This window comes from Caenorhabditis remanei, chromosome II (assembly GCF_010183535.1).
Source record: "Caenorhabditis remanei strain PX506 chromosome II, whole genome shotgun sequence".
NCBI classification, from domain to species: Eukaryota; Metazoa; Nematoda; class Chromadorea; order Rhabditida; family Rhabditidae; genus Caenorhabditis; species Caenorhabditis remanei.
Window position 1 is genome coordinate 2,984,717 of NC_071329.1, and position 26,962 is coordinate 3,011,678.

Here is a 26,962-nt window from a genome sequence, read left to right on the forward strand (position 1 = left end):
GCTTAGCGGTAGTGGTAGTGGTGGTTGGTTTGACTGTTGTAGTGGTAGTGGTTGGCGTTGTTGGTTTGACTGTTGTAGTGGTGGTAGTAGGTCTTACGGTAGTGGTGGTTACGGTAGTTGTTGGTTTGACTGTTGTAGTGGTGGTAGTTGGTCTCACGGTAGTAGTGGTTACTGTAGTTGTAGTTGGTCTTACGGTAGTAGTGGTTACTGTAGTTGTAGTTGGTCTCAGCGTAGTCGTGGTGGCACCTCCGCTATTTCCTCCGTTACCTCCGTTACCTCCGTTACCACCGTTGCCTCCGTTGCCTCCATTTCCACCATTTCCTCCATTTCCACCTGCTCCACCATCCCCGCTTCCCGTCGAGTTTCCACCGTTACCTCCGTTACCTCCGTTTCCTCCATTCCCGGTACCATCCGCGTCTCCACCATTGCCACCGCTACCTCCATCACCGCCATTACCTTCTCCATCAGTGCTTCCACCGTTTCCACCGGTTCCTCCGTCACCACCGTCACCATTCTCACTGCCGTTTCCTCCGTTTCCACCGTCACCGCCAGCGCCTGGGTCACCGGAGCCAGTCGATTCTCCACCGATTCCACCGTCTCCTCCAGCACCACCCGCTGCAAGAAATATGGGGGTGGTATTAATAGATCTTAGAAGACTCACCTTGTCTCTTTGCAATATGATGTCCGTCGGGAAGGTACAAAGACTGTGCCACGAGCATTACAGCGAAGACGGCTGAGAACCGAAGGAGTGTTGAGGCGGAGACCATGGTCCTGAAATTTTGGAATCATATTTTCAAGAAAATTGAAAGCAGAGCTAAAAATCGAAAACCTGACATACCCAGTTTGCCTGCTGGCCGCTTAAGTACCCCGTACGCTGAGGTCATAAAAAGTTGAACAGGTCGTAAAAACTTCCAGGAGCGTTTGCATCAGTATTGCTTCGTGTACGCGGCCTAAGAAAAAACTTAGGTCATGTTGCAAGTGTCTGTCCTACTGTAGTAGTAGCGGCTACCAAGGCTGTCGCACGGCCGGCCGCGGCCCTCTTCTTTTAGGGCCGTCGAGGCCGCGGATTAACCAAATGGGCTGAATTTTTGTACATCGACTAATCTTTTGGTCCTATACAAGGCCGCCTGAAGAAGCGAAAATTTTCCATGACTGGGAACTGAGATATAGAATCGGCCCACGGCCTTTTTGACAGCCTTGGCGGCTACTGTAGTCAGAGGAGCTGTAGATTTATGATTACTGTAGTTGTAAGGGATGTATGCGTTACCGTTTGCTGTGGTTCTGGTGGTAGGTCATACTGTAGTCGTGGCTTCTGTAGTTGCAGAGGTTACTGTAGTACTGTTGTTATCGATACTGTAACTGTAGGTTTTAATTTAGTTGTAATTAGAGTTACTGTAGTTGCACCAACCTACATTCATTTCTCCGCGGAAAAAAGGAAAAACCCCCCATCTTGTGAGCGGTAATAAAATCATTGCAAGTGCACCTCTCTGCAGTGTTACCAATGTTTTGATCCTCACGGTTTTACCCTGAAATTTTATTGGCGGTTTCAGAGTGTCCAGTTCCAAATCGCCCGGTTTCAAAACGTCTTTAGTTTTCAGTCCAGCGCTCTTCCCTCTCGATCAAACTTTACTTTTTTCCCCTCCCACATGTGTGCAGCAATTTTTGACCGACAGCAATGAAGCAACCCATGCAAAAAGTTTTCCTCCGAATTTTTATGATACCTGTTCCCCCCGATCATTTTTTTGTGACCGCTTTTGAAACGGCCAGCATGAAAATGGTCTTACATTTTAAAGTTTTTCACGTTCTGAGGAAAAGATACAAAAAGTTTCCAGCAAAATCATGGAATTCTACAGTAAGACTAATAACTATAGTAAGCTTAACCATCGTAAGACCCTACAACTCCTTCAACTACTGTAGACGCTACTAGGCGCACCAGGACTCTGGACTACAAGCCAGGATGCCAAAAACCTGGCCTAGAAAAATTCTAGTCCCCCTCTCTTTCCCACTCACCCAGTTTCATTTTTCTGGAAATTCCCATACCCTGGTCATGATTCGATTAAAACCACCCTATAAAAGTCAGAGCCCTCTCCACTAAAATTCATATTTCATTCTATTCTGAAATTCCTCCAAAGTCAATGAAATTCTTCTGGGTAAGCCTGAAACCACAACTGAATCGCCGCCCCAACGTCTTTTCCTTTCAGATTCTCCTCCTTCTCACCACCACCGTCGCCATCCATGGCGCCAAAATCTGCTTTAACGACATGGATTGCGTATACCCAAGTCTTCGTTGTCATGCGGGACAATGTGTCTCCAAGTCGGGATTCTTTGGTGGGAACGATGGCAGTGACGGTGTCGAGTGTAACCCTGAATGCCCACCAATGCAAGCATGCTACTGGGGCAGGTGTGTTATTGCTAATGACTGATCATTCATGAGAAATGTGTGATAAAGATTTTTGAGCATTATTAACAAGGGTTTATTAAGCAAATCATAAAGTTACAGTAAGATATTGATGCCAAGGAAGTAATGTTGCTCAACCTACAGTATTACCTGATAGTCAGGCTACAGTGAATGTTATGTAAAGTTACAGTAGTCCTTGGTTACAGTAGTCAAGCAGATTTCAAATGTCATGAAAGTTTCAAAACGTTTGCCTGACGATAAGACCTAGAGGCCGAGGTACAGTCAGGCTACAGTATACCTAGTAGTTTCTTGAAGGCCTTAAACTACTACAGTCAGCCTTAGGCGTTAAATTCTGCTGAGACTTCTGTCTAAGCTACAGTAAGACCTGGTATTCAGGGTGCAGTAAACCTGAAAAGTCAACTTTACATTGCTACAGTAAGTCTAGCTTGGCTAATACTACTAGCTAAACTACAGTATGCTTACAAAGTCAAGTTGCAGTCTGACTTTACCTAAGCTACAGTAAACCCTCTAGATAAGTTGTAAAATATATTTATTCAATGAAAAAAATGGACAAACAGACACGAAGATTCTTTACATAGGATGAACCCTCGGATCCACTGTAAAACTTTGTGCGGAGAATGTGGCAGTTGGTGCGAACACTCCAATCAATTTTACTGAAAATTTTACAGATGTATAGCATTACTTAACCGTTCCCACCCCACCCCTATCCCTACAAACCTGCGAAAATCTTCTTGTATTCCGACACGATCAGCATAAAAGCCAAACTATCAGCTACCGGATAGACACTGAATATCGAGCAGAGCCATCCGGATCTCAGGCTTATAGGAATCCCGAGTAAAGGAGATAACAAAGGACCGAAGAATATGGGTACGGATGGCAAAATGAAAATGACCGTTGGGATCAGTATCTGTACAACCAATGCTCGAAATACTTGCTTGTGAAGGCGAGTAGTGGTCACTGAGAACTCGTTGAGCTTCTTCTTCAGGTGGAAGTGCATTTTAATGCCGTAGAATAGGATGAGAAGATAGTGAAAGCCGAGAATAACGGAGCCTTGGATAAGGAAGACCATATTTTTCCAGCGGATCGTGTCATCGGTGTTCTGGAAGCTTTCTGCGATTTTAGCTAAACGGATACATGACACAATTACATAAGAGACGATAATGAAACGAGGAATGTCGATGATTTGGAGGCCATAGCTGGAGAGCATTTCGGTTCTGAAAATTGGTCATTGGGATAGTTTGATAGACATCCGGACCGACAGACATCTCCACAGACAGATACCTGGATATCAGGGATATGCATATCTGGACAAACAGATATTCGAACAGAGCGGAATACGGTTTTTGAAATGGCGGAAGCGGAATTCCTTAGGCGGAACTTTGGCCACCAGGGCCGACAGGAACTTGGACAGGCAGACAAGACAAGAATTTTGGAAAATTTTGAAAATGAGATATCCGGACAAACAGATACTCGTGCAGACATCTGTACTGCTGGGCATCCGGAAAATCGAACTGACAGATTTTGGTCTAGTGTCCGTCTTTCTAAACCATACTTGCGAACCGGGCCAAAACGGGCCGACACGGGCCGGCGCGTAACTCGCTTCAAACTGAGTTTTATGAGCTGAAAAATATACCAAAATGTAGATCTCGTCGATTTCTATCTCCGTGACCTACTACGGGCCGGATGTTTACTTGTGAATGTGCCGCGGGCTGGGCTAGAATGGTTTTTTTCTCCATTTTCGCGCTTTCTGGAACTTTTTCCCGGCCCGCGGCACAATACCAAATAGCTTTCCGGCCCGTAGTTGGTACGGAGATAGAACTCGTTGAGATCTACATTTTGGTATATTTTTCAGCTTATAATATTGAGTTTGACGCGAGTTACGCACCGGCCCGTGTCGGCCCGTTTCGGCCCGGTTTGCAAGTATGGTCTAAACGTCTGCCTGTCCTGATGTCAATCTTTTCTCTAATTAATGTTTTACGACCGCCCAGATGCCCAGATCTGTTTATGCTCCTGATCAATACTTTCGCTGGTCGAAAATCTCTGTCTGTCCGGATGTCTGTCTGTCGAGATGTCTGCTCACTCGGTTGTTCAGTAGTCTGATTATCCGGATGCCGGCTTATTTTGAATTTCCGGTTTTCTTTTTGTCTGTGTGTATTTTCAGATGTCCTATCTCTGTCTAACAGTTTATTAAAATTCACATCTGTCAAAATATCCAGCTGGTCAGACGTCTGCACGATTGCCCGGATATATCATTATTAAACATTTTCAAATTTCTGTTTAACTGGATGTCTGTCTGTTCGAATATCTGTTTGTCCAAATATCTGTCTGCCCGCAATTTTGGATGTCTGTCTAGATGGCTGGGTGTCTGCTTAGCCATGTTTTCAAATGCCAAATTGTCTGTCCCGGTTTCTAGATATCCGGATGTCCAGTTATATGTTGGTTCGCATTTCTTATTATCTGTTCAGATGCCATTTCTCTTTCTATGTATTTGTCCAAAAACCAATCACCCACCTCAAATATGCATCCGTAAACTGATCAGGCATACAATAAATATAAAACGAGCAAAAGTACATGACACCGGGAACCACTGGGTACAGTAACCAGAATACCGTACCCTTCCCATCATCCTTCCTGTAGTCCGGTCTCAATAATGAGAAGTATCGATAGACAAATTGAATCGATATCATCGCGATCATCGCTTCACAAATTGCCGCGTGGAACGCAATCGAGAATTGGAAAAATTTCTGGGATACTGTAGTTCTTAGACTGAAAAATATCATGGAGTCGTTGAAATTATGCATGAACGGTTTGGAAATCAACTCCCAGCCGGAGAATATTAATCCGGTTAGTCCAAAAAATGAGATCATTGTCCTATAAGTGAAATCGAGTCTTCTCATGTGGCATACGGTAGCGTAGATCAAAAATAAGTTGGTGAAGAGAGTGGTGAAGAAACCGATTTTGGCGAAGATAAAGGAGAATTCGAAGCTTTTCATCTTGAAGAATGACAATATTGAACATAAAATCTATACAAGACCATGCTAACCGGAAATTAGAAAACGGGACAAAAAAATGTGTTAGGCATCCGGTCTAGAAGGGAAATACGTAGTAGTTCTGATAGTCAGAAACTTGGGTTGTTTTTCAATTAAAGGAGCGAGGTGTTCTAAGAAATAAGGGGAAATGGTGATGAACCGGAAATGCGTCAACGCTCACTGGAAACGCGTCAAAGCAAAAAAAAAAAGAGTTTTCAGGCATGACACATTTCTTTCAAACGCGCACTACAGCGCCGAGCTAATAAGCGTATACAGGTCTAGGGTCTAGGGTCTAGGGTCTAGGGTCTAGGGTCTAGGGTCTAGGGGGGGTGTTTGAAGAAATTAAAGAAAAAAATTCCTCTCTCTCCCACCAACTATACGATTTCCTCATATTTTTCTCTCCAAATTCCCATGTGACCCTCCGATTTTATCGTCCGTAGTCTTTGCTCTCTCCATATTTTATGATTCCCCATTTCCAGATGGGAAAAAACAGAAAAAAGAAAGGGAAAACGGCCTATAAATATCAGCTCCTGTCAGTGGAAAATATCATCATTCGACAGTTTTCTCTCGAGAAAACTTCCTGATATTCGTTCGAAAATGAAGATTTTCATGGTGAGTTCTTTAGCGTGGAGCGCATTTGCATTATAATCATATAATCCTTGTTTCAGATCCTTCTCCTCGCTCTCCTCACCATCTCCACCGTCTTCGCCTGGACTGGCACCACACCACTCAACATCAACTGCACCGACCAGCGCCCATGTGGATTGTCGTCAAAATGCATCCAAGGAAGATGTTTCCCTCTCCCTGGACCGTTGACTCGACTTGATCAGGATGGACCAATCGACGACTGTTATGCTCATGGATGTGAGAAGCCTTATGAGTGTGTCATGGGAAAGTGTGTTTTCCGTAAAATTTGATTAATTTTGATTTGATAATTGGAATGAAGAATTATGAGCATTATTACTAGCTAGTTCTCACTAGAAACGCGTCAGTTTGCAGTTAAGGAAAACGAACTGAGAGAATGAGGGATACACCCATTTCAAGACTGAGAGACCATAAAGTAATGTCGTTCTATTGATACTTCAGATATGGATAGAGTTGTATGAACTGGAAAAGACATACGCGGCTGTCACATAACATCTGAGAGATAGATTGAAACCGACGAAAAGAAGACAAACGATTCCGTGGAGGACGAGGACGATTCAACCCCTATTAATAATGTTTTGCTTTTTTCCTGTTTAACTCCTTCTTTGTATCATGTTTCTATGCTTCCTGTCATTTGTTATCTATTTTGCGATCGATTCCTTTCCGAGAGTCAATAAAATGAGTTTTTTCTACGGTGTCTTCTTTTCTTGATTTCATAACTCGACTGCCTATACAACCTCACCAATACCTGGAGGATCAATAGAGCGCAATTACCTCATGACAAGAAACCAGACGGGCTAAGGTTAAGGCAATTGTGCTCTATTGCCTTGATACCGGAGGTACGCAATGATGAGACAAGCATAACTAGTCGCTCGAAGAGAGTTACGCGCCGCTCCGGGATGGGTCGTTTTGATCAGATTCAAGTCTGTTCAAGAATCTTTTCAGTCCCTTCTCCAATTTTGTTTTCTAGTGTCTTCAGACCTCCTCCGTACATTCATTTTCAGCATGTACACACCACATCCGCTACCCTCTCTCCCACCAGCTGTACGATTTCCTCATATTTTTTGCTCCGAATTCTCATGTGACCCTCCGATTTTATCGTCCGTAGTCTTTCCATATTTTATGATTCCCCATTTCCAGAGGGGCGGGTGGGAAAAAACAGAAAAAAGAAAGGGAAAACGGGCTATAAATATCAGCCAGTGGAAAATATCATCATTCGACAGTTTTCTCTCCAGAAAACTTCCTGATATCCGTTCGAAAATGAAGATTTTCATGGTGAGTTCTTTAGCGTGGAGCGCATTTGCATTATAATCCTATAATTCTTGTTTCAGATCCTTCTCCTCGCTCTCCTCACCATCTCCACCGTCTCCGCCTTTACTGACACCGCTAGAACCGGCATCGTGTGCAAGACTCATCAAAACTGTGGATTCTCGGCAAGATGCATCCAAGGACACTGTATGCCTGTTCCTGGAACGTTGACTGGAGACGATGGACCGCCCGACGGAAAAGACTGTGATGAGAGATGTGTGGGGCACTACTACCAGTGTGTCAAGGGGAAGTGTCGTTTCCAGAAAATTTGATTGATTCTAATTTGATAATTGGAATAAAGATTAATGAGCATTATTACCAGTTAATTCTCACTAGAAGCGTACCTACTCTGGAGTTTACAGTTCGACTGATAGTGACGGAAAACGCGCCAGCAGTAAAGTACCCAGCTAAACAAGACGCATTCCAGACTCGAGCAGTCCTCCGCTATGAGAATCGGTGGCGAAAAACGCGCCAACTCACTCGAAACACGCCAGCAATAATAAAGCGGATGGCACGTGGAGTATTGCCTCCTACGATGCTCCGATTTTCCGGGCTGTCAGATGTTTCTGTTGGAACTGGAAACGGGTCAACAATCTGTACCACGTGGAGGTTTCTGTGTTTGCAGTTTGGCTGATAGTGACGGAAAATGCGTTAACTCACAGAAAACTCGCCAGCAGTGACGTCAGCTAGAGACACGGGGAACCTAGTGAGTACGATGCTTCAAAGTTCCTCGACTAATTCGCTCAGAGATTCGTAGCTAAAAACGCGCCAGCTCACGGAAATCACGTCAACAAGAAAAGAAAGACATTTCGCTTCGTTCACCCGGTATAATGCTTCAAAAATCATTCATTCAATCAAATAACAGTCAAATTCACTTATTGAGTTTACCAAGACTGACACAATAACCAGCGAGACAACAATTGAACAACGGGCAGTCGTATTCAGAAGTACACATGGACCAGCGGCGTTTCGAGTTGAACTTTTTCTCCAGAAGCACACATTTTCCCTTGTAGCAGATATGGGTCCTTGATGGGCATCTAGGGAAGCAGGTGGTGGAGAAGTCATCGGTGGCCAGGACGGGGGTCATGGAATCTTCTGGAGCAGCATGGTGATCACTAGTCAATCCCGATGTGGGATTTCCGAAAAGAAAAATACATTTTCCATAGTAACAATGGAGACTCGGTGGGCACTCGTTCTTTAAATCACACTTTTGAGCATCCACGACATTGATGAGCAGGAAGACGAGTGGAATCTGGAGAATTCATATGATGGATTCTGGAGTCACGACGGAGGGAGGGACTTACCAAGATGAAGAACTTCATATTTCAAAGAATATGTGTTTCCATGAGGGAACCGCCGCCTGTGTTATATAGGGGGATTTTGATTCGATTAGGGATGGTTCCCATGAGGGGGAAAGAGACGGGCGGCTCGTAAAATCGTTTTTTTTTTAATAAAAATGTCCCATGGTTTATAGATTGAAGAAGCAAGTTTCGAAACGTCCCAGTTATGAAATGAAAATTTCGAATCGTTAAAAAAGAAAATTCTGTGAATTTCGAGTTAGTTGCGAACTGTCCCAGTCACAAACCGTCCCTACCGTCTTGCAACCCTGTACACATGAAGTTTGGAGCACAACATTGGCTCCGCGTTTCCCTCTCTCCCTTATCTACGCCCTCCAGCCGACATATTTCCCGGCGGAGAGATGGCCGAGCGGTCCAACACAGGTAGACCGCAAAGTCCCAAAAACGGACGACCGACGGCTGAGCGGCCGCAAACGTGCGAGTGGCGAACCAACGGCGGCTAAACGACCGCCAACGGGCCAACGACGGTCCGTTTCCGGCCCGCCAAAACACTCAGAAAAACCAGTCAAAAAATGGATTTTCGAAATACTGCTTCAAAATCATTGTTATGCTATTTAGAATCCGTAGAAGTTGTTTGAAGCTACAATTTTCTCGTTTTTAATATGTTTTGAAGCAAACGGACAAACGACGGGTTAATGACGGACCGCAAACGGACTAATGGCGGGTTTAGTGGCGTCTCAATGTGGGAAAACAGGCTGAGAAAGAATTTGGAATTGAAAAGCACAGAAACCTAGAAAAAAATAGTTGTAGCATTCTAGTAATTCTGTAGAAGTCTTACTGGTTGATTTTTGAAACCAAGTAAGATCATATGAGCAAGAAACAATGCTATTAGTGGCTCAGCGAGCCGCCATGGTGTGAGGGATGACTATACTTGGGGGTACATTCAGATTTTTATATTCAAGAATCTGTTAACTCACAAAACCAAACCAGAAGGGTACATTAGTGTATCTTCTATTCACAATCTCACAAGTATTACTGTAGATTCGCTATCTGATCACTTCCTATTATTATTCAGAAAGTTTCGTTTTTTTTTCAAAAATATGTCACAGGAATTGTCAGGTTTTTCATTTCATGTGTTTCTTTCAGAAAATTATTCTTTTTCACCGAAATTTCCGAGTATTCGCATTTTTCGAGTAAACGCATTGAAGCTGAAGCTCGCAACGACACTCCGAAATTACGGCAGCGCGCCTTGTTTGTCGTAAATCGACACTGAAGTTTTTCCGCGTCAAAATTTTATTTCGTTCGTTTTCCTTCAATTTTTATGGTATTTCTTCTGTTTTTCTTACATTCTTTTCAGTAAAAATGGTTTATTTATCTGTCAAAAACTTTTTCACTCGTTATTTATTACTAATTTCGACGAAATTGTCTATTTTCAGGCTAATCGAGAATTTCGTCGTCGGCGCGGCCTTACTTGACACTAAAAACGAGGAATTTGAAAGGATTCGTAAGGTTTGTATCAGGTGATTGCGTAACCTAAGTGAAAAATGTGGATATTTTCAGCAAATGTCACTGGAAGCCCGAAGTTTGTGTCCAAATCTACAAGCGGAATGGCTAGTTAATCGATAAGGAGAAGAAGTCTTCAGTGGAAATTGGACTCAGTGGGAAACCAAAAGTATGATATTCGCGCTTTTTCAACGAATGGAAACTAAACTAGTATTTTCAGAGATCAAACGGCCAAGGTCCACATGGTTTAATGACCCAAGTTTGAGACTTGGATACACTATTGTCGAATGGCGATGACCACCACTAAACAATAGCATCAATGGAAGCGGAATGAGGAGCAATACAGCAACAACAACAATCACCTGGAGGAGAGGGACCAAGCCGTCATCATCATCAAACCAACATTATTGATGCCGATGCAAACGACAGTGGAAACGAACTATCGATGGAATGAAGTAGTAGTAAAGTCTTTATAGGCGATTCAATGTCCCATCATCGTGGAGAACACTCGAAGAATCATCATCATCAAGACCGTCTTCTCGGTCAAACGGCTACTTCGTCGATTCAGGGATTTCAACAATTCACTGGTTCTCTGTTCGATACACCGCCATCAATGCTCTCATCATGCTAACCATGTTGTCAAATGACATCTTCCCAATTCGATCATCACGAACTTCTACCAAGAAGCAACTTTTGAGTGATAAGTAAGTTATCCAATAACTATGAATTGTGTTGTAACTTATTATCTTTCAGGCTGATTCGATTCGTCTACAAGCGAATTCATCTCAACGAAGATTGCGCATCAAGAGAAGCGGCGAGAAGAAGAAGCGAAGAGTGTCATACATGACTCGCCTGCTTGATGCGGAAAATCGACGAACAACAAGCCAAAAGGCGAACATTTAAATGTCTTATTCACCTAGTTATGATGTTTCTTTTTTAAATTTTTTTTTATAAACAACATTTTCTGTTATTAATTTTAATTTGATAATAAATAAGTATTTATAATAACGAGTACTGTTCGCAAAAAACCATTTTTAATATGCCTAATGGGGAGCGGGAAGGGACCAGAAAGGTTTAAAAACGGATGAAAAACGGCCCGTCAGCGCGTCAAAAAGCGAGAAAACGGGCCGTCTACGGATGTTCTACGGACCGTTAACGGCCCGTCGGTCAGCCACAGAATGTTCGCCGGTGATCCGGCGCTGGTCCGTTTTTGGGACTTTGCGGTCTACCTGTGAAGGCGCTGGTTTAAGGCACCAGTCCCTTCGGGGGCGTGGGTTCGAATCCCACTCTCTTCAGTTTCCTTTTTCTTTTTTTTCTTTAGAAATTATTTTGTAGAATGGAGATTGACAGGTTGACACAAAATTTTAGAATATATTATAGCAAAAGAACGCGTCACAGGAAACTAAGTTTTGAGATGCAATGTTAAAAATTACGAATTTTCATAGTGTGCCACGGTGCCAGTAATAGTCATACAGGGTAATATTTCGCAGTATATAGAGATCAAATCTAGCGCTTCACTTTCGTAGTTGACATCTTTTTAGTAAGATTCTTCACGAGATAGTTACAGTCGTTTTGACTGATTTACCTAAAAATCATTGAGCAACCGCGCTCTATCTCATTTTCAGAAAACCTGGTAGAAAATCTTGTTTGGACGAAATATGTGATAAATTTATTATTCCAAATTAATAAACAACTAAAGTTTCTTATTATTGCACATACATACATTTCTAGAAAGAGATGACTAGACATTTGGCACATTATTTCAGATTATTATTACAATTTTCAACTTCTACAAATACTTAAACTCCTGCGTCCGCTTATAAATCTTTGTGAACTTATGAGTTCTTCCCTTAAACTCCCGAACCATATACTGCATAAGTCGTTTGTTTTTCAGCGTGAACCATCTCTTCGACCTCTCCGGACTCTTCTGGGTGCCCGGAGACGATTTGAAAAATTGGTAGGTCGGTGTCAGCATGAGCGTCGGGGCACCCTCTGTAGACGTCTTCTCATCTAGAATCTCCCCTTCCTCGATCATAATCAACCCGGTGTTGCTAACTGTTGTAAGGGCGCCTTTATCCGTGGACTCGTCGTTTTCCTTGTACTGTTGGATAGTGAGGAAACCGTTGTATTGATGGGTGTTGGAAGGGTCGTCTTGGCTTGTCATGGTGGCTCTGGAATTTAAAAAAACTATAGGAAGGAGAGACGTGAGGAATCTGTTACTGAATTTCGTCTAGGATCAAGATGAACCAAGATACTAGCCATGTTGTAACTCGGTTCATTTTCGCGATACAACAGTTTTGAAAACAGCTTCAGAATCATCACGTCTTCAACTTTTCAAATATATCAAAATTATTTTTACTTAGTGTGCATAAAAAGTTGAAGTCGCGAGGATTCTGAATCCGTTTGAATTTTTTGAGATAGTGGGAAAATAAGCGAGTTACGAAATCTTTTGTAACTCGCGTCATTTTTACTCTAGAACAATTTTGAAAACAGATTCAGAATCCTCATGACTTAAGCTTTTTAGACATATAAGCAGTTATCCAAAATTATATGATCTAGAAACCCGAACAGTTCGACACACTAAACCATGCGTATCTTGGTTCATTTTGGTCGTGGACAAATTTTGAAAAAATATTCAGAATTCTTATGACGTCAGCTTTTTAGAATTTAATTTCAACTTTTCTGTGATCAAAATGAACCAAGATAGGAGGTTTTAAAGTTTTGATCTACGCGAAGCGAATATACCGACTTAAAATTTGAAGCCGCGTATCTCAGTTCATATCGATGCAATTTGAAGTTTGAAAGTAGATAGAAAATCCTGATGAATTCAGCTTTTTAGTGATATACAACACCAAGCTAAAAACGTTTTGACCGGTACTGTATATGACTAAAAATATGAAATTCTGAGGATTCTTAATTTGTTCTCAAAATATGTCTAGAACCAAAATGAGCTGAAATGTTGTACAAGGACTCAAAATTGTGGCGACTAAGAATTTCAAAACGTTTTTATTTAAAGTAGTATGTTGCTGAAAAGCTGAAATTTTGAGGATTCTGAATCGGTTCTCAAAATTTGTCTAATACCGATAATAGCCGAAATTCAACGCCTCAAACTAGGCATAACTATACTTTTCAAAAAGCCCTGAACATGCTGAACACCCTCAACTCAAAATCCATTTCTCAAACTCACGTATAATTAATATAAGGCGTGCCAAAGCTTAACGAGGGTGCCACCGAGAACGTGATCGTTTCATTGTAAACCATCCCATCCATATCTACCGGGTAGTCCGTCGTATGGTTGTTCCATCCCTTTATCTGCGACTTCCATTCTCCCAACAAAAATGCGAATGGCATAAGAATAGGTTGAAGTGGGAGATACGGTATCTCTGAAAATGAAACTATAAACTACAAAAAATCTAAAATAGTGTACCTGTCTCATTGTCCACTTTCACACATACGCCACACGAGGCCGCACAATTCAGATCAAAAAAATCCGTGGCATTTCTCATCTGCTCACATTGACCCTCCCGTTTCCATACCCTACAGGATCCATAGATGTCTTGGCAGGGTCCTAAAAAAAAGTTGTGGTCTTAGAATTAGAATTTTCTAGACCACTCAATATACTCACGTTCACAATTCCGTCCCATCCACCCGTCGGCACAGTCACAACGGTAGTCATTGAACAAATCTACGCATTTCGCCCCGTTTTGACACTTGTTCCAGCCGCATTCATTGATTTCTAAAAAATAGGGTTACTGTACCTAGACAAATTTTTTGGACGATATAACTTACCACGTTCACATTTCCTGCCAGTGGTCCCTGGTAGACACTTGCACCCGATTTTTCCAAAAGTGTTCAGATAGCATTTCCCTTCGTTTTGACATTGATCAAGGGGGCATTCGACTGAAAAAAAGGGAAAAAGTTGAGGAGGGAGAGACGCAGAGAAGCTAGAGTGTCTCGTTGCCTGCGCGCTCTCACTCCCCATTTCTCTCATTTGGCATTGCACAAACGCGTTTATCTCAAGAACCTGTTGCGCTATCAAAAAACTACAAACTACAAAAATGTAGAGCGTGAAATTCTACATATTTTCTTAATTGAAAACTTTTTGATAGCATTAAAATCTAAAGAGTTATAAGCCTTCAAAAATTTGGATATACATGGAGAGCCTGAGAGACGCAGAGAAACTAGAGTGTCTCGTTGTCCGCGCGCTCTCACTCCCCATTTCTCTCATTTGGCATTGCACAAACGCGTATATGAAATTTTACACATTTTTTTAGTTGGCAACTTTCTGATAACACCAATAACTGCGTAGATATGAGGCTTTGAACATTATCATTGCAAGAGAGACGCAGAGAAGCTAGAGTGTCTTGATGTTTGCGTATCTTGGGTACTGGTTAATTATTAATTAAAACGTTGAAAAAACTCACTTTCACAAAGCTTCCCAACCGTCCCGTTCTGACATTTACACGAGTAGCCGACTGGTGACAACTTATCGTTATAACACGTCGAATTGTTCTCACAATCATTTTCCACACATTTATCGATTTCTGTGCAGTTGGTGCCGGTGTACCCCTTGCTACACTGGCAGACTGGTTTCCCTTTTTGAAGACTGCACCGCCCATCGTTTCCACATGGATTGTCTTGACATTTTTCTGAAATAGGTGGCCTTGAATCCCAAAAAACTCGGCCACGCGACAAACCTTCCATCTCCAAGTCATTATTATCCACAAAATCGTGCTGAAGCCTTCTGAGATGTGCATGGGCGTTCAAAAATTTGAGATCATCCTCCTGGAGTACTGTATCGTTGAGTGGCGCGAACTTTTTGAACATTCTACCCATCATAAACGTGGATTCCGATGTCAGGAATTTGGAGGATTGCTGGAATTTGAAAACTTGAAGAAAAAATTTTAAAAATTTGGCGCTCACCGAAATTTCTGGAGTCCTAGTGACTTGTAACTTCTCTCCCATCATCATACTCGCCGCGGTGACCTGGATTTTTTCAGTTTTTGACGCAGACGACGTTGCTGAGTCAAAAACGTCATCAGAATTCTCAGAGGTCTCCAGAATCCTTGGCGACGGTGTCACCGACATTTTCCTCTTCAAAAACTCCTTTTGCTCCTCGAAAAGTGGGTGTTGAGACGGTAGAATTGGCTCCGACGTCACAACTTTTTCTGAGGTCTTCTGCTCGATGTCCTTTTCCAAATTATAGACAAAAATATTGGTGTTTTGCACGGAATACTTCTGATATGGTCCCTTGAGGAACGCGTGACGTGGACGCCATCGTTCCCAGTAGAGCACATTTTCGGTGGCGATTGTGGCGCTGGAAATAACAAGGAATTTGGAGGAAAAGACGTTTTTTTTTTTAAATTTTTGAGGCCTTGACAAATTTTTTTTTACTCGGGGTCGAGGGCACGGCTCAAAATAGGCCTAGGTTTATTTTATTAGAATTTCTGAAATTTTCCATAAAAAATTATCATACTTTCGATGAACTCGCAGCTTTTTATATAATTCTGAATAAAAACGCAAAAAATTTGAAATTTTGAATTTTGACGCCAAATTTTCAGGTCATGAAGAACATGTCTAGAAATTTACAGAATTCGATTTCCAGCAGGCCACGGCCTAGATAGGTAATAGTTTTTTGAAAATTGCTTAATTAATGCAGACTGACAAAGAATCTAAGAAAATTCTAAAAAATATTTTTGAAATTTTTCTTCTTTTTTATTGTTTAAAAACGTGTTGTCACGAAAATTAGCGATTTTCACATAAAATATAAGCTATTTTCGTTTTCCCCTTACATACCGTTTTCCCCAACCAATTCCAAACAAAACAAAAAACCCAAAAAAGAACTGATGAGAGTGGGATTCGAACCCACGCCCCCGAAGGGACTGGTGCCTTAAACCAGCGCCTTGGACCGCTCGGCCATCTCACCGCCGGGAAACAAGTCGACTGGAGGGCGTATATAAAAGCGGGGTGGGGAGTGAGTGCGCGCATAGAGCGGGTGAGAGATACCTACACAAATTGAACATTGCCAACGTCATGTGTCGCCAGCCACTTGGCCTCCGCCAAAAACTTTTTATCAACTGTGGTGTGGGTCAGGGAGTCGTTGGTGACTAGTCTCCCGCATTGGTGGAATATCAGACCTATAAGTTGTGCGTTAGTTGTTAATTTTTCTGAATTTTTTTTCAAAACATTTAAAATTACCCACCATGTGTCTCAAATTGGTCATCCTCTATAAACTTCCCGCCTCTCAATGATCCAATAATTGCTCCTGACGGTGTGCAGAGCCTTGGTTGCAACATAAGCCCTCGGAAGTGTACATACGCTTCTAGCTTGACTGAAAAAAGTGGGGGACTAGTTTTCGCAAATTTTTTTCTCGGCCAAGTCATTTACCTGTATATATCTTCCCAACTTCATAACTTTCCACCCGTTTTCCAGAAGAATCAAAAACGGACAGGTCGAATGGCGGATCAGTGGTTTGAGGCTTCCCGTGTAGGTGGCGTGGAAGTCTCATAGAATCTCTGGAATCCCAAAAAATTAAATTTCAGAATGTTGACTAAAAACTCAAAATTTGCTAAAAGACACTTGCCTACTATAACAATGGAAGCCGGAGGTCTCATAGAGTCCCTTAAATATATGTTTGGCATCTAAATCACTGGATTTTACTAGGAGAGGAATTCCCAGTAGTAGTATTGATAGCAAGATCATTTGTGGTGTCTGAAAATAATGGGAAGTGGATATGAGGGAGGAAATACGTAAGAAACTAGTAACATGAAGTCAAATAGGCGTGATAAAAGGGATATGGTGAAACAAGTGGAACATTATTAAAGGAACATGACGAGGAATAATGAAGAATTTAGGGAATTCGGATTGGTAAACTTTAAGATGCCGTCACAATTAACCGGCTTGTCAAATCTTTCCAAATTTTCGGTATGTTATAGAACAAGACTAGAACTACATTTTTGTAGTTGACCACTTTTTTGTACGGGCGGTCCCTAGTACGGTACAGGAGCTGCAAAGAGGAAAGGTACTGCTAGCGCGCGCTCTAGAACGCTTGTATCTCTGCAACCATTAGTGTTATTAAAAAATTGTCAACTAACAAAATGTAGAAAACTTTAAGTTTGTTATTTTTGTAGTTGATAAGTTTTTGATAAAAATGATAGATAATGAGATAAGAGCGGATAAGGGATCGATTTTAGATAGTTTTGGAATCGGTGAACTTTAAGATCCCATCACAATTAACCGGCTTGTCAGATCTTTTCAAATGTTTAGTATGTTATAGAACAAGACTAGAACTACATTTTTGTAGTTGACCACTTTTTTGTACGGGCGGTCCCTAGTACGGTACAGGAGGTGCAAAGGGAAGGAGTATTGTTTGCGCGCGCTCGAGAACGCTTGTATCTCTGTAACCATTAGTGTTATTAAAAAACTGTCAACAGACAAAGTATTTTAAGTTTGTTAATTTCGTAGTTGATAAGTTTTTGATAAGATTGATATATTTTGAGATAGAAGCGGATAAGTGTTGCCTATAAAAAAGGAAATGCGCAATAAAACGAAAAACTGTTTTAAAAGCAAAAATCCTATCAAAAGTTTGTATTTCCAGTCTAAACATGGAAAGAACTCATTTCCAGAAGATTAGTATGATAATGGGTCGGTTTACAACACAGGTATGAAAAACGCGCCAATGGTGCGCCAGTCAGAAATGCGCCAGGCTTTCAGAAACCCGGAATTTTATCAGAAAACAAAGAAATAACATGGTTTTTATTACAAAAAAAGTAAAAACCGCGTCAAAGGGGCGCCAACCTAACAGGAACCGAAAAAACTGAGAAGACACTGAGCTTTAAGACAATAAAATAACAAAGTACAAAAAGCGTCACAGGTGCGCCAGCCGGATAGGAATCTAGAATCTTGAAAGTGATATAACAACGTTTCAAAAACGCGTCAAATGCGTGCCAGAAACACACCGAATCCAAATGAAACCTTGAAGTCTCCCAAAGAAATTTCAAATACACTTCCCCTGCTGTCAATTTCTCCAATCCATGAAAATGGCTATTAAAGACATCGAATAATGCAAAAAAAAAACGGAAGAGAGAAGGCATCGTTATCCAACAACCAGGTCGTCGTTCCTCCTTATGCTTCTTCTTTTTCTTTTCGGTCTCTTCTTTTTTCGGCGGTGGCGGGCAAAAATGTCCGCCCGTTGTCCGATGATGAACACATTAAGACCAGTTCTCTAGACGCCACCCTCCTGCTGCTAACACTCTTCTCTCTTGTCTCGTGTTCCCTTATTATCCATTCGAGACCCATCCATACACGTAATTATATAGGTATTGAGGGGAGTGATAAGAAGGTTTCCTTTAAGGGAAGACCTGTTTGGAAAAGGTTCTCGAGTGAGAGGAAGACTTGACCATGTTCGCTGTTTTATATAGGGGATTAGCTATTAGGTGATTAGAATGAAGATGGATAAGAAGGAGGAGGAGTAGGAGGAAGTGCGCTCTGTTGAGCAAAAAAACACGCTGTCGTGGAGAGATTTCAGTTCTTTAGGTGACTACTGTCCAAATGTTGAAAAATCGAGGAGGAGGATTGAAGCCATATTTTTTAAATTGCAGATTTCGTTACTTTAGGAAATAAACACTTTCATGTGTATCTCAGCTGAAACGTGTCCGTTTTGCATAAACTGTTTTTTCAAAGGTATGTAGCTGAAATATCCAGTAAAACTGACATTGATTTTATGTTTATAGTTGTGAGCTGATTTATGCGATTATTGATTTTTCCTGATCTTGGTTTGAAAATTCGGAAAACAACTTGTTATTTTTGACTATACCTTATGATTTTTTAAGTTAAAGATGTTGAGCATGATTCATAGAAACAAAATATAAATCTGCTCCTGCGCATCTTGATTATCGTTCTACAGCTCCAGAAGTCCAAAATATTGTTTTTCTTGGCTAAAACGTTATGACTCATCGTAAAAAGGTCTTGAAATTTTTTTTGAATTATTCATTTCAAAAACTTTGATTTCCAAATTTTACCCAAGTTTTCATGTTTTTTGATTATGAAACAGTAACAACACGCAATTTTAAAAAAACATGAAAAATTAGGTAAAAGTTGGAAACCAAAGTGTTTTGAGTTGAAAATTCAAAAGTAAAACAATATCAAAAACCAAAATGAGGCTCACAACCAGACAACCACAATGAAGATATGTTTTATGGCTATTTAACGTTTAGGAACCGAGAGATTTTATATAGTTTTTTGAACATTCGATGTTGCAATACCTTACTAGTTTCTAAACGTCACGGTTTCTAAACTGTCTGCTTTTAAAAATCCAAAATTTTAGATTTTAAATCTTCCGATTTCTTTCTTGTCAACTATTATCGAAATAAAAAAGTTCCGACATTTTTTCCTCGTCGGTGTTTGCGGACTCAAGCCAAAATTATCAAATTTTGGCTTGAGTCCGCAAACACCGAGGGGGAAAAAATGTCGGAACTTTTTTGTTGCGACAATATATAACATTCCTAAAGGAAAACTTAAGTTAACCAATGTCAAAATGCGAATTTCGTAAAAATCCAAGGAAAAATCATCTCATCGAATACTGATGATAATGAAGAAATTTCTCGAAGGATCTAATGTTTCGAAACCAGGAATTTCGTAAGGCGGATCCATTTTTTATGTTGGTTTTTTAAAATAATCGGGCTATCCGATTTCTTGATTTCTGATGATGACACGAATGATATGATAACGAGATTGTGAGGGAAGTGGAACATGACTAATGTATCAGAAAAAAAGAAAGTCCAGGGACATCCGGACTAACAGATATACAGACAGACATCCGGAACACCTCTAGAATAATTGTATACGAGATACTTACGTAACGCCAACGGCGTAAACAGCCGTTGCTAATAACTTTCGGAACGGAGAAGGATGTCAACCGGTTATATGATTACTGTATACTGGAGAAGGTGAAAGTGAGATTGTTTTTTGTCATTCTGGAAATGAAATGGGATAATTTGTGAATAGTGAAGGTGGCAGATGGCAGGGGAGTAGTAGTTGAGGGGGCGTGGTCAAATTTTTGGTATTGGATAATTATGGTTTCCAAGTGTCTCGGTTTTTAAATGTCAAGTTTTGAACAGTACCGGAGATGATATTGCTGAACTAAAAATTTAATTTTGAGGCTCCGCCCACAAAACACAACGGAAATGACCATAGCGCAACAGGGTTTTGAGATATACGCGTTTAATGGATGAAAGTAATGGGCGCGCCTAGGGGAGAGCGCAGACAGCTAGACACTCTAGCTTTTCTGCGTCTCTCCGTCTTCCGGAATCTTTAACGGCTCGCAGCTCCTCAGCTATCAGAGCTATCAAAAACTACCAACAAAGAAAATATGCAGAATTTTACGCTCTATAGTTTTGTAGTTTATAGTTTTCTGATAGCACAACAGGCTTTTGAGATATACACGTTTAAAGGATGGAAGTAATGGGCGCGCCTAGAGGAGAGCGCAGACAACGAGAGACTCTCGCTTCTCTGCGTCTCTCTGGTCTCCCGGAATCTTTAACGGTGCATAGCTCATCAGCCATCAGTGCTATCCAGAAACTATCTACTAAGAAAATGTGTAAAATTTTACGCTCCAAATTTTTATAGTTTGTAGTTTTTTATAGCGCCACGGGCTTTTGAGATAATTGTTAACGCGTCTAGAGATCCGGATGTCTTTTAACGTAAAATTTGTGTTATATTTCTCATTTTTATTCGCCCTTCCCCGTGACCTTACCCCATTACCCTCTTATTCCATCCCCAGTACCTTTTCCCTTCCAAAAAATCCATTCCTCTATCACAAAATGCATCTATCCTCTATCCTCCTACTCGTCCTTCCACTGGCCACCTTGGCGAATCCAGACGGCAACCTGGAAGCCACTCGTTTGATGATTCTCCTAAAAGACTCTATTGATCTACAACAAATCGATGCGTTATCCGGCTTCACCGACCCCAATTTTAGCTGGAACTCTTGTAAGGCGGTCTTGGATTACGGTAGGTGACTAGAGATTACTGTAGCGGCGTTATGAAGTGTGTGTGTGTTCCAGGAAAATACGTGGCAATGCTGAAACTTTTGTCGCATCGAGAACCGGGGGACATCCCGGCAATATCTACCGACTGGACCGTCGGCAATGCTCACTTCATACACGAAACCCTCTATTTTGATGTCCAGAATAAGAATCGAAGGATTCCGGACTGGTTTTTTGAGGCTAAGAAGGTAAGCGCCCAGGGGAAAGAGCACAGACAACCGGAAAATTTGACTGATCATAGCTCCTCAGCTATCAGTGCTATCAGAAAACTATAAACTATGAAAATATGCAGAATTTTAGGCTCTTCACTTTTGTAGTTTGTAGTTTTTTGATAGCACAAAGCATCTCTTTCAGCACGGCAAGAACAAGGTGTACGTCTTAACAAGAGGAAAATTGAGCAAGTGTGGAAGGCTTGAGGAAGTGTGAGACCATAAAAGTAATAAAAATGTTCATATTTTTTTTGTTACAAGAATTCCAAATATATACAGATAGATATATTTACTGTCTATCCCCACAACGCTTTCAACTCGTCCATCCGATGATTCTGACAGTCCTTGTGACTGGTGATGTGATGAATAGTGCGTTGACGACGACGTCTGACGTACCGGATGCAAAAGATGATAAGGAGGGGAAGGGTGACGGTGGCGTAGGAGAGGGCCTGGAAAAAATGAATGGGTGAAGAGGTGGGGACGTGGGGGGATTTTGAATCTGAATCAGTTTTCAGATTTTGTAAGCGATCGGAATGAACAGAGATACGTGGCTTGTTGTAACTCGCGTCATTTTTACACTAGAACAATTTTTTCAAAATCCTCATGGCTTTAGCTTTCCAGTCTTATTAAATGTGTCTTTACTTACAATTAGTGTCCATAGAAAACTGATGTCACGAGGATTCTGAATCCGTTTGAATTTTTTTAAAAGTGAGAAAATAAGCGAGACCCTTTGAATCTAACGTTATTTTTACATTTGATCAACTTTGTAAACGAATTCAGAATTGTCCTGATTTCTGTTCGTTTGTCACCTACAGTACCCGTTGAAAAATTTAATATAATTGTTGTATATGACTGGAAAGCTGAGGTCATGAGAATTCTGAATCTGTTTTCAAACTTAAAATTGTATCGATATAAACGAAGATACGCGGCTTGGAAGTTTAAGCCGGTATATTCGTGACGCGACCGCACCGCGTAGGTCAAAACTTTAGAGTCTCCTATCGTGGCTTATTTTGGTGTCAGAAATGTTTTGAAAACATATTCAGAATTTTCAGAATTTCAGCTTTTTAGCAACATGCAATTTTTCGGTCAAAGCTTGTGATTTTTACCAGAATCTGCAATTCAAAAAAATATGACTGTATCCTCATATAAGCATTTTTTTTTACTTTGAAAGAAACTCACATAAACCCAAATGATCAAATTATTGTACAAATACACTGGAATCGCGTCTCGTGCCTGCCGGAACATCCAACTGCCGCCCGCATAAATCCCAAGTGCACTAATCTGTGCGATGACCAACACCGATATCGATTTGGACGTCATCATCGCCTCGCTTCTCTGATATTGGAATTGGACGTCGTAACGGGTCCTGTACGATGATGGAGTGTTGTATTCGATTAGGTATTGGTCAAGAAAAGCGGTAGAAGAAGAAGTGTCATCAGCCAGATAGTTCAGCCTATAGTACGGTTGTTAAGCAAAAAAAAATTGGGGTTGGTATAAAGGACCAAAGATAGGTAATCGAGAAAAAGGTTAGTATGAAAAGAAAATATTATTGATAGCTTGATAGACACAGGGTTAAATGCGATAGAGCGAAAATTCTGCTTCAGCTTCCGGTATTACGGTAGCGTGACCATGGTCGAACTTTTCCACCTCGGCCAGTGATACCCCGTGATACCCAAAACTGGTGAATAGACAGATAGATAGATAAATAGTGAGGGTGCCTGTCGGTGTGTCTGTATGTCCGGATGTCCTGTTTTCCAGATGTCCAGATGTTCCGTCTATCTATCCGGGGGTCTGGATGTCGAATGTCAAAAATATCACATATGTAACATTTAGACCTGTCCAGATGTTCAAAATGCCAAAAATCCGATTTCTAGATTTCCGGATAATCAAATACCTGTGTTCAGAATTGTCTCTAGATGTCTGTCTGTCGGTGTGTCTGTGTGTCCGGATGTCTGACCTACTGAATTGTCTGAATGTAGGATCATTAGGTGATAAGCGACGCCGCCGATTTTTACCAAAAGTTCACGAATTTCGGAATCTGTGTGTCCAGATGTCCAGGACCTCAAGCATCAGACTTTTAGAATTATCGTCTGTCTGTCTGTCTGTCTGTCTGTCTGTCTGTCTGTCTGTCTGTCTGTCTATCTATGAGCCCAGATGTCCGAATGTCCGGATGTCCGAATGCCCGGAAGCACCGGAATGTGTCTATCTGTGTGTGTCTCATCCCCCCGTAACAAACAGACTGAAACTAAAAAAAATCACACGACAACCAAGACCAACCTCATCGAATGCTTCTTATTCACATACAGTAACCCGAGATTCAGCACCAAATTCAAAATAGTCAGTAGAAGACTGCTAATCAGGAAATAATTGGCTCTCCCCGCATCTTGCTTCTTGAAAAATTGACAACTTGGCACATAATCTTTTCCGGAATTCTCCCAGGGCAACACGACAAATTGGAGGCAGAAGTTGAAGGCGATCTGAACCAAAAAATATAGATCATGGTCGAAAAAAAATGAAAAAATTACCATAATAACCGCCAAAATCACTCCGGGAACATATTTTTTGCGGTAATAGATAGTTGGGAGGAATGTAGCTAATAATCCGTCTAACGATAGCGCCGAATGAATATAAATCATGCCACTGATCCCGAAAAGAAGGCCGCGACCGAAGATACCGCAGTCATCGGCGTCGAAGAAAATGTTGCAGGGGTCGTCGGCGTAGAAAAAGCTGCGGTACATTACTGACCACTGGAACAACGGAAAAGTTAGGAGGGAGAGCGCAGACAACAAGACACTCTAGCTTCTCTGCGTCTCTCAGCCTCCCGGTATTTTTAACGCCTTATAGCTCCTCAGCTATCAGTGCTATCAAAAAACTTTCAACTAAGAAAATGTGCAGAATTTCATGCTCTACATTTGTGTGGTTTGTAGTTTCTTGATAGCACAACAGGCTCTTGAGATAAACGCGTTCAAAGGTTGCAAGTAAAAGAGCGCGCAGACAACGAGACACTCTAGCTTCTCTGCGTCTCTCAGGCTCTCCATGTATATCCGGGTTTTTGAAGGCTCATAACTCTTTCGATTTTAATGCTATCAAAAAGTTGTCAACTAAGAAAGTATACAGAATTTTATGCTCTACATTTTTGTAGTTTGTAGTTTCTTGATAGCACAACAGGCTCTTGAGATAAACGCGTTCAAAGGTTGCAAGTAAAAGAGCGCGCAGACAACGAGACACTCTAGCTTCTCTGCGTCTCTCAAGCAGCTCAGATTTTTAAAGGCGCATTTCTCCGCAGCCATTAGTGCTATCAAAAAGTTGTCAACTAAGAAAGTATACAGAATTTTATGCTCTACATTTTTGTGGTTTGTAGTTTTTCGATAGCACAACGCATCTCTGGGATAAACTCACCTGAATACAAACATGAATCACATCATGTATCACGGCGAACACCAATGATAAATACAGTAGTAAAGACGTCGACTCATTGAATATCGGATGTTTTCTCATGTACCGTATACAGTATGCCACTCCGAAAAAGCAACCGATCGACAGAATAGTACAGTAGATGATGTTGAGTCGAAGGATCCACGAGGTTTGGAGGGTTACTTGGTCAGGAGAGGCACGGAATGGACAAGTCGAGTCGTTGGTGAGACCGTAGATAGGGGTGAGGGTGGTCATGCTGAAAATAAGGACATCTGGACACACAGAGCTGCGATAAAAAAAATAGTCACAGGAATAGTAAAATCTTGTGACCGAATTATCAAAGATTTGAGAAAAAGTGAGAAAAAAGTTTCTGGGAGTTTTTTGTCGTGAGAATTTGTTATTTTTGGTGCAGGGAAAACTGGGATTGTGCAGGGTGGGAAAATAGTTAAAAATGAGAAAAATGATCCGGACATCCGGATATCTGGACAAACAGTCAGACAGACAGACAGACATCTAGAAATTAAGATGTTTGACACTTGAGATTCTGGACATCCGGAAAAACAGACAGACAGAACGACATCCGGAAACCCAGATATCTAGATTCTAGAAAGTCGGTCGGATCTTTTTTGGTAATTTCGGACATCTGGACATCTGGAAAGCAGGATAGACAGGCATTCAAAAATCTAGGAGCTGAACATCCAGACAACTGGACATCTGGACAAACAGACGTACAGAATTTTTGGAAAAAAGTCACAAAAATGTTTCTTGCGAGCTGAAAACCTTCCAAATTACGCTTTTTTTTCCAATTTTAATTACGTATTTTTCCTAAAACGTTATTTTAAAGCTGAAATACATTTCTGATTCCAAATTTTGCCACACAAAAACACAACCTGGCTACCTAACTTAAAATAATTTTCAGACTAAAAATAGGAAGCTGGTTGAATTCAAAACAAATAACAATGGCAATAGTAATACGAATCTTCTGGTAACTAACTACTTGTAAGATTTATGTCTGTGTTGACCAATAGGTACAAAATCAGAAATAAAACTTTTTCCCACTTTTCCTGACAAGGGAAGTACATGACGAGGCGAGTTGAACTTTTTCTATAAATTTCACCGTAGGTAATTTCGGCCTTGAAAATTCGAAAACTGCAATAAAAATCAGCGAAATGCTCATGTAAACCGAGTTATGACCCGTCAAACCTTTCTATTTTTCATTTGGTTAAGCTTTTCACGTGAACTTTCAATTCACCGAATAGTCTACCAAAACGTTTAACGGGTCATAACTCGCTCCGCGTGAGCATTTCGCTGATTTTTATTGCAGTTTTCAAATCCTCAAGGCCGAAATTACCTACGGTCAAATTTCTAGAAAAAGTTCAACCCGTCTCGTCATGTACTTCCTTTGTGAGACCAGAAACACATGGACCTTCTTAGAAATGTGTATCCGATTTAGTATGTCATTTAATGGGTAAACTATTTATTTAATTATTCATTTATTTATAAGGATAAAAAACTATAAGCTGCAAAGTCAAAAACCAAAAATTGCTAAAAACAAAACCAATTTTTGACACAATCTTTTGATCTACTTAGGTATTGGGGTTCACATTTTCAATTTCATTAATATTCTTATCAACGTCAACACAACACAACATTTTGCTATATTGGAACGTGCCAAATTAGAAAAATTCGTGATTTAGAATTTGACATTTGAAAACTAAAAATTTTACAATTTTTTTTTTGTTGTTTTTCAATTTAAAATGACATGTTTTGGTAAGGGAGGGAGGAGGAAGGGTAAACATGTGTATATTTTATTCAGGTGAAAAAAGCTTAAAGGAAAATTCAAAAAGATCAATTTCAGTAGAGGAGAAAAAACATGGAGGGAGGGATCAGGTGGAAAAAAAGTTGGGTAGAAAAAAACGTAATTTGGAAGGTTTTCAGGTAACAAGAAACTTTTTTTCTTTTTTTTTGGTTTTTTTGAAAAAGTCTGTCTGTTTCTCCATATATCCGGTTGTCCGGATGTCCAGAACCTCAAAAAAAAAAGGTTAAAAGATATATTTTTTCAAAGTTCTCTGATTTCTATTTGTCTGTCCAG

At 40.8% G+C, this 26,962-nt stretch overlaps 7 protein-coding genes across 7 annotated transcripts; 3 read left to right on the plus strand and 4 right to left on the minus strand.

Annotated features, from left to right (window-relative positions):
* Positions 1 to 2,135: 2,135 nt before the first annotated feature.
* GCK72_004221 (uncharacterized protein) lies at positions 2,136 to 2,423 on the plus strand (the record flags this gene model as incomplete). Its single annotated transcript, XM_053724545.1, has 2 exons — positions 2,136 to 2,150; positions 2,202 to 2,423. 2 exons carry the CDS (start codon positions 2,136 to 2,138, stop codon positions 2,421 to 2,423), a joined length of 237 nt encoding a protein of 78 aa, XP_053588739.1.
* Positions 2,424 to 2,989: 566 nt separating this feature from the next.
* Positions 2,990 to 6,229, minus strand: GCK72_004222 (uncharacterized protein; the record flags this gene model as incomplete). Its single annotated transcript, XM_053724546.1, has 4 exons — positions 2,990 to 3,072; positions 3,137 to 3,633; positions 4,931 to 5,412; positions 6,140 to 6,229. 4 exons carry the CDS (start codon positions 6,227 to 6,229, stop codon positions 2,990 to 2,992), a joined length of 1,152 nt encoding a protein of 383 aa, XP_053588740.1.
* Positions 6,046 to 7,673, plus strand: GCK72_004223 (uncharacterized protein; the record flags this gene model as incomplete). The annotated part of the gene is made up of 4 exons (XM_003101761.2): positions 6,046 to 6,060; positions 6,117 to 6,343; positions 7,329 to 7,368; positions 7,425 to 7,673. 4 exons carry the CDS (start codon positions 6,046 to 6,048, stop codon positions 7,671 to 7,673), a joined length of 531 nt encoding a protein of 176 aa, XP_003101809.2.
* Positions 7,674 to 8,272: 599 nt separating this feature from the next.
* On the minus strand, positions 8,273 to 8,723 carry GCK72_004224 (uncharacterized protein; the record flags this gene model as incomplete). Its single annotated transcript, XM_003101787.1, has 2 exons — positions 8,273 to 8,653; positions 8,706 to 8,723. The coding sequence occupies 2 exons, from the start codon at positions 8,721 to 8,723 to the stop codon at positions 8,273 to 8,275; spliced, it is 399 nt and encodes a 132-aa protein (XP_003101835.1).
* A 3,268-nt stretch (positions 8,724 to 11,991) lies between these two features.
* GCK72_004225 (uncharacterized protein) lies at positions 11,992 to 16,710 on the minus strand (the record flags this gene model as incomplete). Its single annotated transcript, XM_053724547.1, has 11 exons — positions 11,992 to 12,373; positions 13,390 to 13,585; positions 13,630 to 13,770; positions 13,828 to 13,938; positions 13,992 to 14,102; positions 14,627 to 14,851; positions 14,900 to 15,077; positions 15,126 to 15,519; positions 16,213 to 16,339; positions 16,405 to 16,533; positions 16,590 to 16,710. 11 exons carry the CDS (start codon positions 16,708 to 16,710, stop codon positions 11,992 to 11,994), a joined length of 2,115 nt encoding a protein of 704 aa, XP_053588741.1.
* A 4,312-nt stretch (positions 16,711 to 21,022) lies between these two features.
* On the plus strand, positions 21,023 to 21,673 carry GCK72_004226 (uncharacterized protein; the record flags this gene model as incomplete). Its single annotated transcript, XM_053724548.1, has 3 exons — positions 21,023 to 21,212; positions 21,266 to 21,435; positions 21,602 to 21,673. The coding sequence occupies 3 exons, from the start codon at positions 21,023 to 21,025 to the stop codon at positions 21,671 to 21,673; spliced, it is 432 nt and encodes a 143-aa protein (XP_053588742.1).
* Positions 21,674 to 21,752: 79 nt separating this feature from the next.
* On the minus strand, positions 21,753 to 25,125 carry GCK72_004227 (uncharacterized protein; the record flags this gene model as incomplete). The annotated part of the gene is made up of 5 exons (XM_053724549.1): positions 21,753 to 21,905; positions 22,636 to 22,822; positions 23,734 to 23,933; positions 23,982 to 24,203; positions 24,856 to 25,125. The coding sequence occupies 5 exons, from the start codon at positions 25,123 to 25,125 to the stop codon at positions 21,753 to 21,755; spliced, it is 1,032 nt and encodes a 343-aa protein (XP_053588743.1).
* Positions 25,126 to 26,962: the final 1,837 nt, after the last annotated feature.